This window comes from Lissotriton vulgaris, chromosome 3_1, assembly GCF_964263255.1.
Source record: "Lissotriton vulgaris chromosome 3_1, aLisVul1.2, whole genome shotgun sequence".
In the NCBI taxonomy this organism is placed as follows: Eukaryota; Metazoa; Chordata; class Amphibia; order Caudata; family Salamandridae; genus Lissotriton; species Lissotriton vulgaris.
The window spans coordinates 557,109,200-557,125,695 of NC_141689.1; the positions used below are offsets into that span (position 1 = coordinate 557,109,200).

The window sequence follows — 16,496 nt, forward strand, 5'->3', positions numbered from 1 at the left end:
CACTCTTGGTCTGTCTTTAGACTGCCTCCCCTATAGACTTGGCAGCATGTCTCCCCTCGACCGGCCTAACCAGAACATTTGTATAATTGTGGGATGCAGTAGCTGCCGAATGCCACCTGGGATCCCTGATCTAATTAAATACAGCAATCTCTGGTAATTGGTGTCCCCATGTTTACGTTTTAATGAACTTCTGCAAACATTATCTAGATTGGTTTTGTTATGATTGCGAACATCAACACAGGTGCGGATGATGTTCTCCTTCAGTGGGTCTATCATTAGGGTTAACCTGAGATGATTGTTAATATTTCTTGTATGAATGGTGATTGTAAAATGAGGATGGCTGCTGCCCACAGAGAAACCAAATGGACAGTTCATCCATACTGTTTCTCTCAGTACTTAATTTGTAAAAAAAAAAAAAATGAGTGCAAGGGGCTCCGTCAAGTGGCCACTGTAACTTGCATCACCCATTGCCCCCTGCCAGTGCTGCTAATGACCGTACCAACACAACTACTAATCATCTCACGCCTACAAGTGTGACAATTCGGAATATTTATGGCCCCCAAATCTAAAAGAATGGCTTGGGTGGCAAGTAATCAGCATTTTTAATGCATATGGTCAGTCAGTCAGTCAAGAAAGCTTTATTCGATTGTAGACAAACAATCATAAAAGCGCAATATCAGCATTTCATACATGTTAAAAATATACATAATTTACACTTAGACAATTTTATAAAACATTATTAAACTATACATGCTTTCCTGAAATTCATGAAAAAGGAAGATTAAGATAAAAACAATTGTTTCCTTAAACGCATGACTTGTTTCAAATAAGTGACCTTACTGAAAACAATGTGGACATTATCTAGTTCTTTTAGTGCCAAAAGAGCACATCGATATTGACGAAGCCCAAACCGTTTTAACACAGGGACAATGCTCATTCTTCTGGCGTCCAAGTAATATTTACAGAAGAGAATAACATGGATTGATGTCTGCTTAGAGCTGTTATCACAAGAACACTACTGTAAAGTTTGGGATCATTGGGACCAGTCATTTGCTTTAGGCAGGGTAACTAATCTATAGAATATTCCCAAACTAAAGCGAGTTAAAAGGAACCTATCAAAATCACTGAGGACCACAGTGAGGTAGGGTTGAATATTAAAAGTAGTTAAAATCAATTGATTATTCAGGACTGTAGGTTTTACAATTTCATTTGACAGCCTAGCAGAGTCAAGTAGAGACAGGTCCATTAGTTTTAACTCCTTCCTGGTTAACTCCTTTATGGTACTTGGGTTGGTAAAATACTCAGGGCGATCGAGATCTTGGAAAGACTTTTGCACATAGCTCATCCAAGGAATTCTCGAGGCCCTATCCAATTTAAAAACGTATCTATCTCTATTTAATTTTGTCTCATCCTTTGACCAGAGTCTGTGCCATAATAGCACTGGCTCGAGTTTTATTAAATCTGAAACAAAGGAGAGCCCCAGCTCTGCATGACATATAGTCTCAGAGGTACCATTAGGGACAGATAAAATATACCTTAAAAAAGAGTTTTCTACTCTTTGAATGGGGAGCAAATCAACGGGTCCCCAAACCCCAGTCCCATAGATTGCCGCAGAGACGCACATAGCTCTATAAATTTTAATGAGTGCCTCCGGTGGTCTTTTCCCGAGCTTAATCGCAAAGGCTCTAAGTGCGGACGTGGTGCGCAGTAATGCCATTTTTTTTGCCGCCACCTCCTGTGACCAGGAGTCATTATGGGCAAAAAGGATGCCCAAATATGAACATTTCTTAGTGACCCCTATCTTTTGTCCAGACACAAACATACTTTTAAGTTTTTTAGTACTCGAGCCGCAGCACATAGTGAAGGTCTTAGAGGAATTAATTCTTAGGCCGATCTCATGCATAAATTTGGAGAAGCTATCCAACAGCCTCTGCAGTCCAATACTGGTGCGGGACATCAGTACCGCGTCGTCTGCGTATAAAAGGGCTGGGATAGGTTGTCCTGCCGCTTGGGGAAAATCATGGTTATCTTTCAGGAGAGCCTCTCCCAGGCCATTTATATACAGATTAAAAAGAAATGGAGCAAGGACACAACCTTGCCTGACTCCGCTATTAATTGGAAAGGAAGCTGTGCGTTCACCCTGCAGCCCGCAACGCACACAAGCGTTAGCCTCGCTATAAAAACGTTTAAGAAAATAAATAACCTGTGAATCAAGCCCCATTGTGTCCAAAATTGACCAAGGTTTATTGTGGACCACGCAGTCAAATGCGGCTGTGAGGTCCACGAAAGCTAAAAATAAATTCCACCCCTTGGCCCTAGTATATTTTCCGACTAAAAGGGACAGGTTCAGGCCCTGCTCAACTGTACCTACACCGGCTCGGAAGCCGAATTGTAAGTCCGATAGGACGGAGTTTTCCTCCGCCCATGCTTGCAGGCGTTCTAATATTATTCTGCCTACTACTTTTGTTGTAGCATCTAATAATGAAATGGGCCTATAACATGTCGGGACCCCTTTTTTGGTTCCCTGACAGGGAATCGAACCCGGGCCATGGCAGTAAGAGCGCCGAATACTAACCACTAGATCACCAGGGAGTTATTTAATTAATAAACAACAGTTGTACTCATCTCTAAATTAGATGATTAGCTCCACCATGTGGCAGACTGTCATAAGTGCCAGTGCCAAGCACCGGAAACCACATGCTCAAATTAAGCACTGCTCTTTCTTTTTTTTTGTCTTCAGGACATGCCTTGCCAAAATGTAATAGGTTTCAGGCCAGTAGAGGGTATCAGCACACATTTGCTTCCATGCTGGCCAGATCCACAATCCCAAGAGATAGTGAGTGCTATTTATGTGTGCTATTTTCACATGTGGGCTACACCCCAAATCTTAACTTCAGGGTAGAACTTCAGTCTGCCTCTCCCCTTCAGAATTAGGATGTGCCCTTCCTGGATCTGTAGCCATTGACCCAATCTATATAGCCCATTTGGGCCTCAAGATATTCTGGCTTGAAGGTACCAATAAATACTGCCTCTTAACTGGAAGACAAAGCTAGGTCTCGTGGTCCCATAACTTTTACCACTAGTATGACTGATGCAGACACGGCAAAGTAAACAACGTTCTAGCATGGCGAAATCAAGCACTTTAGGAGTGCAATTCTCTGTTTTTTTCTCAAATTTAGTTGAGAACTGCTATGCAGATGTGTAACGTGCCTAGAGCCCAGTTGTAAATGTATTTTTTATGATATTGGTCCTTATTGATTTGGCTCGTTAGCATAGTTTGGTCCCATCTTCATTACAACTACATTTATGTATCTAAATGTATTATTGAAGTGCTGTTTTTCTTTCTACAAAATATCTACTTTGAATACAGATTTTGAATCTGAGTCATAAAAAAGTAGTCCAATCACTATAGTAATTCTACTAACGGGTGGACAATCACCATGTCTTGCACACAGTACAGTTTCTCATTGGGAAAAGGCAGCACCGTTGGGCAATTGCGTATTTGTTTTCTTTTTCTTTGTGGGTGAAATATTTTTACCTGTGGAGAAGCCCTCCTGCCCCTTCCCTCTACACCCCACAACATTTCCCAGCTGGGAGGTTATTTACTGCAGACACTTGCTGGAGCCAATCTCTGACATTGCCCTTGGTGGGAAAAGGTCAGAGTGAGGTTTAGGAATGCTCACAAATTCATGAGCTTGTAGACGTTCACAAACACACCCTTTAAACTATACCATGAACCTCCCACTCTTCCCACCTAACGTTTGACTAAATATTGCATAACTGCATGCAATCGTGGTGCAGTAGTAAATGTATTTACATCTGTCAGGTATCCTTTTGGTGATACCGGTCAGAAATAAATATAGCATTAAATCAGACTGAACATATCTTAGTGAAGTGGACCCGTATCTTTATCACAAATGAGACAACTGTATTCAATTGTGTCAAGTCTCAGCATTTACACCCCATCCTTCCAGATGTGCTTTGACTGCTCTACTGAGTACAGAGTGTCAAGAGGCTTGTAGTACAACTTTCCATTCAGATTAAGTACCCTGTGTCCCAGTTAGTATGGAGCAATAAATACATCCTTATGAATTACTGTCCTATTTAATATTCCATGAAAATACATTTCCCAATAGATTTTTTCACTTTGTAAAAAAACAGCTCTACTCATTAGTGTTTAGATGAATATTGCCTCATTGTCCTGTCTTACCTCACAAGTCAAGTCAAGTTGAAATTTGTATAGCGCACTACTCACCCAGAGGGTCTCAAGGCGCTTTGGGGAGGGGGGTTTCGTTATTTATCAAACAGCCAGGTTTTGAGTTGTTTTCTGAAGGAGAGGTGGTTCTGTGTAAGGCGGAGGTGGGTGGGGAGAGAATACCAGGTTTTGGCCGCTAACAGGAGAATGATCTTCCTCCCATGGTAGCTCTTCGGATTCGTGGAATCGCGGCGAGGGCTTGATTGGACGATCGTAGTTGGCGAGTGGGGGTGTAAAAGGTCAGGCACGTGTTGAGGTAACTGGGTCCTAGGTCGTAGAGGGCCTTGTGTGCGTGGGTGAGGAGACGGAACTTGATTCTCTTGTTGACGGGGAGTCAGTGAAGGTCTCTCAGGTGGCCGGAGATGTGATTGTGGCGTGGTATGTCTAGGATGAGTCGGGCGGAGGCGTTCTGAATGCGTTGGAGTTTTTTCTGTAATTTGGCTGTGGTTCCGGCGTATAGGGTGTTTCCGTAGTCCAGCCGGCTTGTGACAAGTGCTTGGGTGACCGTCTTTCTTGTTTCGGTGGGGATCCATCGGAAGATCTTTCAGAGCATGCGTAAGATGTTAAAGCATGATGACGAGACGGCGTTGACTTGTTTGGTCATTGAGAGGGAGGAGTCTAGAATTAATCCCAGGTTGCGAGCATGGTCCGTTGGTTTGGGCGCGCTGCCTAGGGTCGGTGGCCACCATGAGTCGTCCCATGCAGAGGGGGATGATCCTAGGATGAGCACTTCCGTCTTGTCTGAATTCAGTTTTAGGCGGCTGTTCTTCATCCATTCGGCTACGTCTTTCATCCCTTCGTGTAGGTTGGTTTTAGCGGTGTTTGGGTCTTTGGTGAGGGAGAGGATCCGCTGAGTGTCGTTAGCGTAGGAGATGATGTTGAGGTTGTGCTGGCGTGCGATGGCTGCGAGGGGGCACATGTAGACGTTGAAGAGGGTGGGGCTGAGGGATGATCCTTGTGGTACTCCACAGATGACTTCGGTGGCCTCTGATCTGAAGGGGGGGAGGCGGACTCTCTGGGTTCTTCCGGCGAGGAACGAGATGATCCAGTCCAATGCTTTTTCTTGTATCCCGACGTTGTTGAGGCGTTGTACAAGGGTGCTATGGCAGACCGTGTCAAACGCTGCGGAGAGGTCCAGGAGGATGAGGGCAGCTGTTTCCCCATTGTCGAATAGTGTTCGGATGTCGTCTGTGGCTGTGATGAGGGCGGTCTCGGTGCTGTGTTTGGCTCGGAAGCCGGATTGTGAGGGGTCGAGGGAGCCGTTAGACTCGAGGAAGGCGGCGAGCTGGTTGTTGACAGTCTTCTCTATGACTTTGGCAGGGAATGGGAGGAGCGAGATGGGGCGGTAGTTCTTAAGTTCGGTGGGGTCTGCTGTAGGTTTCTTCAGGAGGGCGCTGAGTTCGGCATGTTTCCAGCTTTCCGGGAAGGTAGCGGTGTAGAGGGAGCAGTTGATGATATCCCGGAGTTGGGGTGCGATGATGGAGTCGGCCTTGTTGAAGATGTGGTGGGGGCATGGATCGGTTGGTGATCCGGAGTGGATGGAGTACATCAAGCGGATGGTGTCTTCGGTGCTGATCGGGGTCCAGGCGCAAAGGGTGGTGGTGGGGGGCTTCCGTTCGGTGGTGAGGGGAGTGATGTGTTCGCCGAAACCGTTATGTATGTCAGCGATCTTGCTGTGGAAGAACGAGGCTAGAGAGTCGCAGAGGTCTTGAGAGGGAGTGATGTCGTTGGTGCCGGCGCTGGGATTGGTAAGCTCTTTGACGATGCTGAAGAGTTCCTTGCTGTTGTGTGCCTTGTTGTCGAGTCGATCCTTGAATGCTGATTTCTTGGTGGATCGGATCAGCTGGTGGTGTTTGCGGGTGGCGTCCTTGAGGGCAGTCATGTTGTCTGTGGTTGGGTTTTTTCGCCAGGCTTTCTCGAGGGTGCGGCAGTTTTTTTGGGAGTTTTTGAGGTCGTCATTGAACCAGGTGGCTTTTTTGCTTCTTGGGTTGTTGTGCTGGTTTTTCAAGGGTGCTAATTCGTCAGCGCAGCGGGTGATCCATTGTGTGAGATTGATGGCTGCATGGTTTGGGTCCGATGCTCTGGCGGGAGGATTTTGGTTTAGCGATGTGGTGAGCTGGTCGGTGGTAATTTTGTTGCAGTTTCTGCGGGGGACTTGTTGTGGGTGGTGGTGTGTCGTGGTTTTTCTGAAGTTGAAGTGGGCGCAGCTGTGGTCCGTCCAGTGGAGTCCTGTGGCGTGATTGAAGGAGATGTGCTTGCTGGAGGAGAAGATTGCGTCAAGCGTGTGTCCGGCGTAGTGGGTGGAGGTGTTTACCAGTTGTTTGAGTCCGAGATTGGCGAGGTTGTCCAGAGGGTGGTGGTGTTGCTATCGTTGTTCTTTTCTAGGTGGAAGTTGAGGTCCCCTAGGAGAATGTAGTCCTCGGAGGGGTGGGCGTGTGGGCTGATAAAGTCAGTAATGTCTTCGCTGAATTGTGTGCGGGGTCCTGGGGGTCTGTAGACGAGGGTGCCTCTAAGTGTGGTCTTGGGGTCGGTGTGCCATAGGTAATAAAGGCCGATGTACTGAAGGTAATGTTCTACCATTATCTAAGGAAATTTATGAGGGGAATGATGCCTCCTACCATGTGGATATACATGTATGTGTTGGACTTAGCCCTTTTTACAGGGTCATTCCAGAACTTTTTGCCTTCCTCCTGTATTTTTTCTGATCTAGTGTTGCTGGTTTCATGACTCTGGGCACTTTATCACTGCTGATCAGTGCTAAAGTGCATGTGCTCTCCATGGTAAACTTGGTAAGATTGGTCAAATCCTGTTTGGCATATTTAATTTACCTGTCAGTCCCTTGTACGGTGGTATCCCAGATACCCAGGGGCAGTAAATAAAATGCTACTGGTGGGCTTGTGCCACCCACCAAAGTGGCCTTTCAAACCTGTCTCAGGCCTCTGCCACAGCAGGGCCTGCTAGCGCAATTTACCGTCGCTGTGACGTGGCACATAAAGTGGTTGCCATATCTGTGACTCCCCTTTTACTACATATCAGTCACCCCTAAGGTGGGCCCTAGCTAGCCCTATGGCAGGGGGCGGTGTAGGTAAAAGGTAGGACATGTGCCTTAACTGTGTAGCATGTCCTGGTAGTGACAAACAGCCTATTTGGTTTCTCACTGCTCTGAGGCTGCCCTCTCATTGGGATGCATTGGGGATTCCCTGAATGGGGCTTCAGTGGTAATTCCTGACATGAGAGGAGTACTGTGATCAATTTTGGTATGTTTAGAATAGTAGTGATAAATCCTGCTTATTGGTGAAAGTAGATTTATTATTACTATTTTAGAAATGCCACTTTTAGAAGAGGGCATTTCTGTGTGCTACATGTCTTTGTGCCTGCCTGATGTGTGTTGGCCATCTGGTTCTGACTGACAGGGAGAGAGGGGATGTGCATTCACTCCAGCCAGCCCCTGGAGGTTGTTGAGATGTGTCCTGCCCTGCCAGGGTGACTCAGCGCTAGGCTGAATAGACCTTGGCTGAATTTAGAGTAGCGGGAGGAGTTTCCCTTGCACCCATTTGGAGTCGTGGGAGGAGTAGCACCCGCGCCACAATAGGAATGCGCCTGCCTTCCACAATGATAGCTCCGCCCCCCTGTGGTGTGTCTGGAGCCAGGGCTTACACTTTGAATGGGGAGTGCTGTGCACTGTAATTATATTTTTAGAGTGCCCCCAGAACTGGTTTAAACTGGGCTCAGGGCAGTGCCAGGGCAGAACAAAGACTTGTTGTTCTATAAGTACTGGGGCTGTGACTCCATGTCTGGGGAACTGTTTGAACTGGAACTGCAACAGACACTGATGGCTACAAACTGCCAGGAGGGACCGCCATGGGACTTGCTGAATCAGAGTGCTGACCTGCTGCCTTCTGGGTAGAAAGAACGACTGCCACTGTTGTTATTTAGACCTTTTGTGCTGGATTGCCTGTGCCCTGTTGTTGGTATCCCCAGTGATCTCCCAGGGCTGAGTGGCTTGCCTTAGGTGATGTGGTGAGTGTTGTGCTTTTGTCCTGTGATTTGAGACAGCATGTGAGGAGCGCTGATCAGAGCCTGGAAGAAGCGCTGTGTTTCCCCAGCCTGCGGTTGCAAAGCACGTGGAGAGCGCTAATTACCTGTCCCAGCATTGGTGAGCTACCGAGAAGCCCATGATGGGTGCTTCCCTTCGTGCTGGGCTTGTGAAGATCAGCGCGTGTGGAGTGCTGCAGGCCAAGCACTTTGCTCTGCCTTCCTCTCTGAGCGTTGAACTCTACGAAGGGAGTCTCTGGGCCAGGTGTGTGGTGAGAGCCCAAGAGGTGCAGTCAGACAGGAAGCTGAGTGCGGCCCCTGCTGGTTGCCGTAGTAACGGGGGAGCTGCGGAAGAAACCCGGAGCCTCCCCAGAAAGGGAGGCTCCGTGCTAGAAGTAGTAATCGAAGGATTCCGGCCGTGGTGCGCAGAGCCAAAGGCCGCCTGCAGTACGGTGATGGTGGAAGCCAATTAAGGGCTCCTATTAAGCCTATTAAGGGTTCCGGGAGCAGAGACATGTCCTGGCCAACGTGGGAGAGCTGAGGGAGACCTTGCTTAGTGTCCACCTGGCCCACTGGGTTTTACAGGACTGAAATTGGTGGTTGGTTACAGGCTTCCTTTCTACTGAGCCAAACCTAGAGGGGGCAGACAAGTTCCAAAGGGAGCGGCCGCCACCAGGTCAGTGGAGGGTGGAGACCGGTTGAGGTCACCTGTGTGGTGCGCCTGCTCGGGCCCACTGTTGCCAGCCAGACCATGGGGGGGGAAGCCTGAAGACTGCTGGCGTATGGGGAGACGCAATACGGTTGGCCACATTGGCCTGAAGTAGAGGCTAGGCTCCTCCCTCTGGTATTCGAAGCTGTACCTGCCTACTCCGCAACGTGATTTAGGCACAATGATGTGTGCTGAGAGGGCAGCACAAGGTGTTAGTAATGCGCGCCTAGTACCTCTGCATTTTTGTTTATGACAAGCGCCTTTTGGCCCTGGGGACTTATGTGATGTATGCAATCTAGGGGTAATTATCCCATTGCCCTGCTTGGGTTGTTGGGCTCAAGAGCAGGGTGTGACCTCGACGGAGGCCCCTATTTAGAAGTGCCCTATACGCTTATTTGTAGCTAGGGCATTTTATATACTTCATTTTAATGTACTTTCTGTCTGTACTTTCATGGTTATTATTGATTAACCGAATAAAGTCTATAATTGAATTGAACAGCTAGGGCACCCATATGTGCAGTAACAGTGATCTGCATATGTCTAAGGTAGGCATGATGTGCTCATAGTCTGTGTATTGTGTCAAGTGTGCACTATGGTGCACAGATCATTATATGTATGCATAACATAATGTGCTAAGTGTAATCCTTCCAGTAGTTACTAGTCGTCCTAACTGTGATCTTTATGACAGTGGCCCGATTGGCCTAGTTATTCATGTAAATCCCCTGTGAAGTCATGACAAGTGCCTAGTGGCACGGTAATATATGTGATTGTGTTCTAATGTGTTTTATGGATAATACAAAGGCTATGGGTTAAGCCTGACTGCTCTGCCAAACTACCAAGGGTGTGAGCAGGAGTTATCTTCATTGTGTAACTCCCTTGTCCTGACTATAGTGGTGGGTTTTGCCTGTCTTAGGTGCAAACCCTAGCCAACCAGAAACCCCATTTCTAACAGTATGTTACAGCTGCTGGCGCCCATATCTAGAACGATGAGCCTGATTTGGAAAGAACAGTAGTTGGGAGTACAACGTAGGTAGTCTCTTCTTGTGAACTACCACAGCAACCAATATCAGGCCACCATGGTCTTCAGGAATTAGGTTCTGGAGTGAGGAATGCCATATAGGAGACGGATGGATGTGCTGCAGCACTTGCACCACTCTACAGCATCATGATTCTTACTGTGCTCTGTACCATTATTAATGCATGAGGTGTAGTTAGGGTTTACCCTTTTCACTTTAAACTGATTTTAACTGACAAAGCACCACCAGTGGGAATATTTGCTTTTCAGTAGAAACTGGTATACACCAGATTTCGCTGCACTTTTACTGCTGTGACGCCCTGTGGTAGCAAAGAAATAGAGGTGTAGGCTATACATCTGAGCACTTTTCTTTCACGCGAGTAATTGCTCCAGCAATTACTCGCGTGGGAGATGCTAAGCCACTCAATGTGCCCTTTTGACCATCTACAAGGTCCTTGGACCTAACATATGCATACTTTCAGATCATAGCTCACCTAATATGTCTTCAACTGACTGCTCACTGCACATTGCAGGTTCACAGATCGACTTCCAGAAAGGTCTCAGTCCAAGGCAAGATTAACCACCATGATGTCACTCTTCTTTACTAAGTGCAAGACGTAGCTTTGCTTTCAGAAAGCTCGTTTCTCAAGATTGTGACAATCCTTATATCAATAACTTCCCATACAATGCTATACCTAACACTCCTGTTCTGATTTACATTCTGTTGGTTTGAGAAGCATACCTATGGAAGCTGTATCCCTTAATACAGGAGTACATGGATGATGTCATGAACAAATTTAGCACCTAGAAGAGGTCCAGGAGCCAGTTTTGCTGAATCTGAGTAATCTACAATGCATATATTAAATCAATGAATTCATGTATAGGCTGCAGATTGTGCATCTTTTAAACATGGAGAGACAGCTACTGCTCTGTGTTTCCAAGTATGTGCTGCAGAAAACACAAAAAATAGGTGCATGGACGCGTTCTGAGGCTGCACATCAAAGAAGAACATGTTAATGATACAACTCCAAGATTGCCAAGTTCAATATTCAATGCCATTGCCAAAATGAAGCTTAGAACCTGTGATGCCAAAACAAGACCTTGTGCTTCCCAAAATAACCTGTACAAACAATGCTGATGTATGTAGTGGAATCATATTGAGCTATGCTTGTTATTATCTTAAGACTGAAAATGAACTAGAAAGTGAATGCTGCAAAAAACACAAAGCTAAAGTTCCTTGAGCAAAATACATTCCTGGAAAAAGCACAGTTCCTGCACTGCTTTTAAATAAACAAATAAACCACTTTTGGTAAAACATCATATCTTATCAGACTTTGTGCTGGCTTTCAGATAATCACAAAATTCCATAGGCATGCACAACAATGTAAAATCAATCAATCAATCAATCAATCAGGGTACTTGTAAAGCGCGCTACATACCCATGAGGGTCTCAAGGCGCTGGGGAGGGGGGAGGGGGAGGAGAATGTGGTAGTTTGGGAGGGTGTTCCAGGCTTTGGCAGAGAGGTAAAAGAAGGATCTGCCGCCGGCAGTTGTACGTTGGATGCGGGGGACATCTGCGAGGGCGAGGCTGGCGGAGCGGAGCTGGCGGGAGGGGGTGTAGAAGCTGACTCTGCTGTTCAGGTAGGCTGGTCTGGCATTGTGGAGTGCTTTGTGTGCGTGGGTGAGGAGCTTGAAGGTGATCCTCTTGTCGATGGGGAGCCAGTGCAGGTCTCTCAGGAGGGAGGTGATGTGGCTGCGGCGGGGGGCCTTTACGATCAGTCAGGCGGAGGCGTTTTGGATGCGTTGTAGTCGCCATTGGTGTTTGGCTAGGATTCCTGCATAGAGTGCGTTGTCGTAGGTCAGTCTGCTGCTGACGAGGGCCTGTGTCACTGTTCTTCTTGTTTCGGTCGGGATCCATTTGTAGATCCGGCAGAGCAAGCTTAGGGTGTTGTAGCAGGAGGAGGAGACGGCGTTGACTTGTTTGGACATGGAGAGGGAGGAGTCAAGGATGAATCCTAGGTTGCGTGCGTGGTCCGTTGGTGTTGGTGCTGTCCCTAGAGCGGTCGGCCACCAGGAGTCGTCCCAGGCTGAGGGGTGGGTCTGAGGATGAGGACCTCCGTTTTGTCCGAGTTCAGTTTCAGACGGCTGCTCCTCATCCAGTCGGCGATGGCCTTCATGCCCTTGTGAATGTTGGTTTTGGCGGTGTGGGGGTCCTTGGTGAGGGAGAGGATGAGCTGGGTGTCGTTGGCGTAGGAGATGATGTTGAGGTTGTGGTGGCGGGCCACTTGTGCGAGGGGGGCCATGTGTGTAATGCACAGATAAACAGCCAAAGGCATCCTGCAGGTCATGATGTTTTTATACTACCTCAGTTGCACAGTAGAATAGTTTGCAGTTTCCAAATACTGTATAGCTCTGCATATTATTTCCTTACCAGATGTCTCCCAAATAAATAGGCAAGGAGCAGACACTTCTATCATATTTATTAGCCCAGTCTTTTCTCGGTATTACGAGACCAAAAAGAGGGTAGTATGACACTGGTTAGCAATAATAGAACATTAAATACCCCGCAATATATATCTCGTGTCCCAAATAGAAAATCTTTATTCATTCGATCTTTGTCATTTGTCTGAAGAATAGATCAGCAAGAAGGTGTGCTAAATGTTCACCTCACCATTAGCTTTTTATGCTGTGCAATCATAACCTAATGTGGTGCACACATACCCTCATCCATGTGCATCCTGGGCATAGGGAGGTACTATTCTGCTGGAATTCGGAGTTTGTGTGTGGGAAATGAGAGGGCAGGGAGGTGAGAGAATTAACGAGAATTTACTTGCAAGATCAAATTCGAGGAAAAAGTACAGAGGAGAGAAATAGGAATGGATGAGGAAAGGAAATACAATCCAACTTCTTTATATGCTCCAGTAAAACACCATCCCCTTATTTTTTGTGGTACAAAAAAGAAACTCTGTTAATAACTGATTTCTACAATTTTTTGAAACATTGGAAAACACTGAAAAAATCCCACTGAAATTCATAACCAATATAAACTGATACCAGGGTGCTCAGAAACCAATGTCATCATTTCTAGCTGTATAACCTGGACCATTCAAAGCAGAGAGTTCATGACAGCCTAAAAGAAGTGTTTCACGACTGCTTCAGAAACGGCTGGCCTTACACATTCTTTTTGTTCGGAGGAATCTCTGGTGACCCTGTAAACGCCAGGGAGCGATACATAGGGGGACTGCCAGTTCAGAGCTGGGTGGCGCCCTCACTGCCAGTCTTTCTCCCCAGCAGGAAAATTACAAATTGGAAGTTGAGTGCCACTACAAAATTCTAATCTGGGAGCTGTCGGTGGACCGTGGGGTAGATGGGGTTGTTTTGGAGGAGCGACCTGAGATACTGCCATCCGATTAGTAATATTCCCTCCTTCTCCCCTCTCTGTACTTCATAGCTCTGGCGAGGGACCTGGGACATAAGAATCTGCCTCTATATGTCAAGTTTAAAATGTTGGGTTTTCTTTTTTCATAGAGTTTAGGTCCTCAGTGTGAGTGGTTCGTCAGGTTATACATCTCTGAAAACATAACATTATGGCGAAAATTTGTTTTTAGGGTAAGCCAACTGTTTTTCTTTTCATCAGAAAAGCACTAAACATATGCATGTTTTTCTGATGAAAAAATATTCAATTTTTAGCTTTTATTTTACACAATGATCACTTTACTCTCCTTTAAAAGTTTCTCCATGTACACAAACTTACAATATAGCTATATGTTTGAGTTTTGTACTGCAACAGTTTGAGATTTACTATTTACCTCTTTCTTCATCAGCTATTCGGATATCCTGATCGAGAGAGAGGTGCTAATGCAGAAGTACATTCACTTGGTTCAGATAGTAGAAACTGAGAAAGTCGCAGCCAATCAACTGAGACAACAGCTCGAGGACCAAGACACAGAAATCGAAAGGCTCAAGTCAGAGGTACTGAAGCGATTGCATGTTTGGGTCTAATTCAATTACTGCATATGAAGCCATCATGCAAGTGAAACAGTCCCTGCTTTTGCGGTTTTGGGGCACTCAGATAAACATTTTTCTCTGGTCGTGAATGAAAATTGCAGTGGCTTGTTGCTGTGAATTTTTCTTCAGGTGCAAGAATGGAAGAGGTGGAGTAAAGAAAAGAGGGGTGATAGGACTAGCCGAGCGCTATCAAAGTCTATCGAACAGCGCGTAGATTGTAAAATAACAACTACAAATGAATATCTTGTGCTACTGCTGTAACACCCTTATCAATACTACGCTCTGATGGCCCCAAATCACCTAATACATTAAAAATTGTGGCTGTGATTACAGGGGAGATCCGAACAGAAAATCATGTAATGATTTTTTAGAAAGTGTCATTGACAGAAAACTTTAATTGCGTCCCTGCAGTGCTTGCAAAGGAGGGAGGAATTTGTGAAAGAAAGAGTGCGGTGGCTAAAGAAACCGGCGGACAGTGCAATTAAACGCCGGCAAGCCTAAAACCAAGCCTGTTTTTTTTCCTGTCTTTAACTTCCTCCATCTTTCCGGTCTGCCTGTTTTTTGTCTTTCACGATCTGTGGGGCATATTATCAAGGACTGGTGTTAAAATTATCTCCGTTTTATCGACAGGAAACTGCTGATAAAATGGCGATAATGGGCTTGATAATACGCCCTTGTTAATTCCCATAGAAGCCCATGTTCTGGTGTTAACATGGGCTTCTATGGGAATTAACAAGGGCGTATTATCAAGCCCATTATCGCCGTTTTATCTGCAGTTTCCTGCAGATAAAATGGCGATAATGTTAACACTGGTCCTTGATAATATGCCCCTCTGTGTTTCTTGTTTTTCCGATCTGTGTGTTTCTTGTTTTTCCGATCTGTGTGGTTTTCCTTTTGCTCGTGGTAATTATTCTGGTCACCAAAAGGAAGTGTGGTGGCCCACACTGGCTCAAATTAAGCACTGGAAGAAGGAATGTTACGCAAACACGCTAGATCAAAATGTGGTGTGAAAGTACAGCCTAACGAAGAAAGTGTCTACAGTGTCAGCCATTATAATAGGGTCGCAGAACACTACCAAACAACCTCTTGCTTGCAAGGAGACAGCAAGTTCAAAGGGGGTTTCAAGAGACCCTTGTGCCTTGCTTCCTTCATCTCTTCTCACATACAGCAGCGCAATAGTTACTATGACAATATTTGGACTAGAACAACCCCTGCTTTCAACAAACTCTTGAGGAACATTAACGATCACAGAACAAAAACCAGCTACATTTATTTGAAGTGTGCATACCTTCTTAGATCTCAGCTAAGACGACTTTAGCTGTCTGCTGACCTCACCTATTTACGAATACATGGTGTGGGCTTTGGGTCAGTCCCTTCCATACCCAATATTGGATAGCTTTGTTAAGCATTTTTATTTTGTCTGTATTTTTATAGCACACTAATAACCCGTGAGGGTATCCTGTCACTTATAGCAGGTGTGTGAGGCCAGCCTGGTGGGCTTCTTTGAATAGCCAGATCTTCAGCTTCTTGCGGAAGTCAAGAAGAGTGGAGGAGGCTCTGGTGTGTTGTGGGAGGTTGTGCCAGGCTTTAGGAGCCATTCATGAGAAGGTGCAACCCCCAGCCCTGCTTTTGTATATGCGCGGGGTGTGTGCTAGTGAGAGTCCGGCAGGGCAAAGGTGTCTGGAAGCTTGATGGAAATGGATGCGGTTGTAGGTATGGGTGAGGAGTAGGAAATGTGTGCACTTGTGTATCGAGAGTCAGTAGAGTTCCTGAGGTGTGGTGTGAAGTGGGCTCTCACCAGGTTTTTTTTTCTACTCAGAATCCCTTGCAAACCGCAAACATTGACTTAAAACACACACTTTCACCACATTTCTGTGATAGATAGTTTTGGAATATGAGGGGAGCCTCAAACGTCCTTCCCCCATGTGTCCCGATAAAAAATGGTACCGCCTTTGTTTGAGTAGGCCTAGTTCCCACTGCAGGAAACAGGCAAAAATGCAAGATGGATGCATCACATTTTTCCACTCAAAACTGAACGTTTTAGAAGCTGTGGATTTTGGGCCATAACTCAACCGACACCTAGGGAAACCTAGCAAATGTACACATTTTTGATTACTAGGTACCTGGGGAAATCCAGGATGAGTTGATTTCTGTAGCTCTCGCCTTTTTTACCTAGAATTCCTTGCAAACCTCACATTTTGACTAGACAATAAGGGTAGTCCAGGGGTGGATGACTTTTGTGGTTTTTACTAGGTAATTTTACCCAGAGCCCTTGCTAGCATCAAACTTTGTTGGAAAAAGCACATTTTCCTCAAATTTCTGTGATGGGGAGCCACAGATTTCCTACCACCCTGAGTTCTCACATGTTTCCTCATAAGAATGGTATCCCACTTGTGTGAGTGAGCCAAGAGACCACGACAAAAAAAGCCCAAAGGACTAAGTTGATAGATAAGCAATAGGGGTAGCTGCAGTAT

General features: G+C 46.0%; 1 protein-coding gene across 2 annotated transcripts in view; it reads left to right on the forward strand.

Moving 5' to 3' along the window:
• RASGRF2 (Ras protein specific guanine nucleotide releasing factor 2) overlaps positions 1–16,496 on the forward strand; it is a 1,825,430-nt gene that overhangs the window by 571,701 nt on the left and 1,237,233 nt on the right. For both annotated transcript variants that reach the window (XM_086960835.1, XM_086960836.1), the window contains exon 3: positions 13,839–13,986. In XM_086960835.1, coding sequence (XP_086816961.1) covers positions 13,839–13,986 — 148 coding nt within the window. The remainder of the gene's footprint in view (positions 1–13,838; positions 13,987–16,496) is intronic.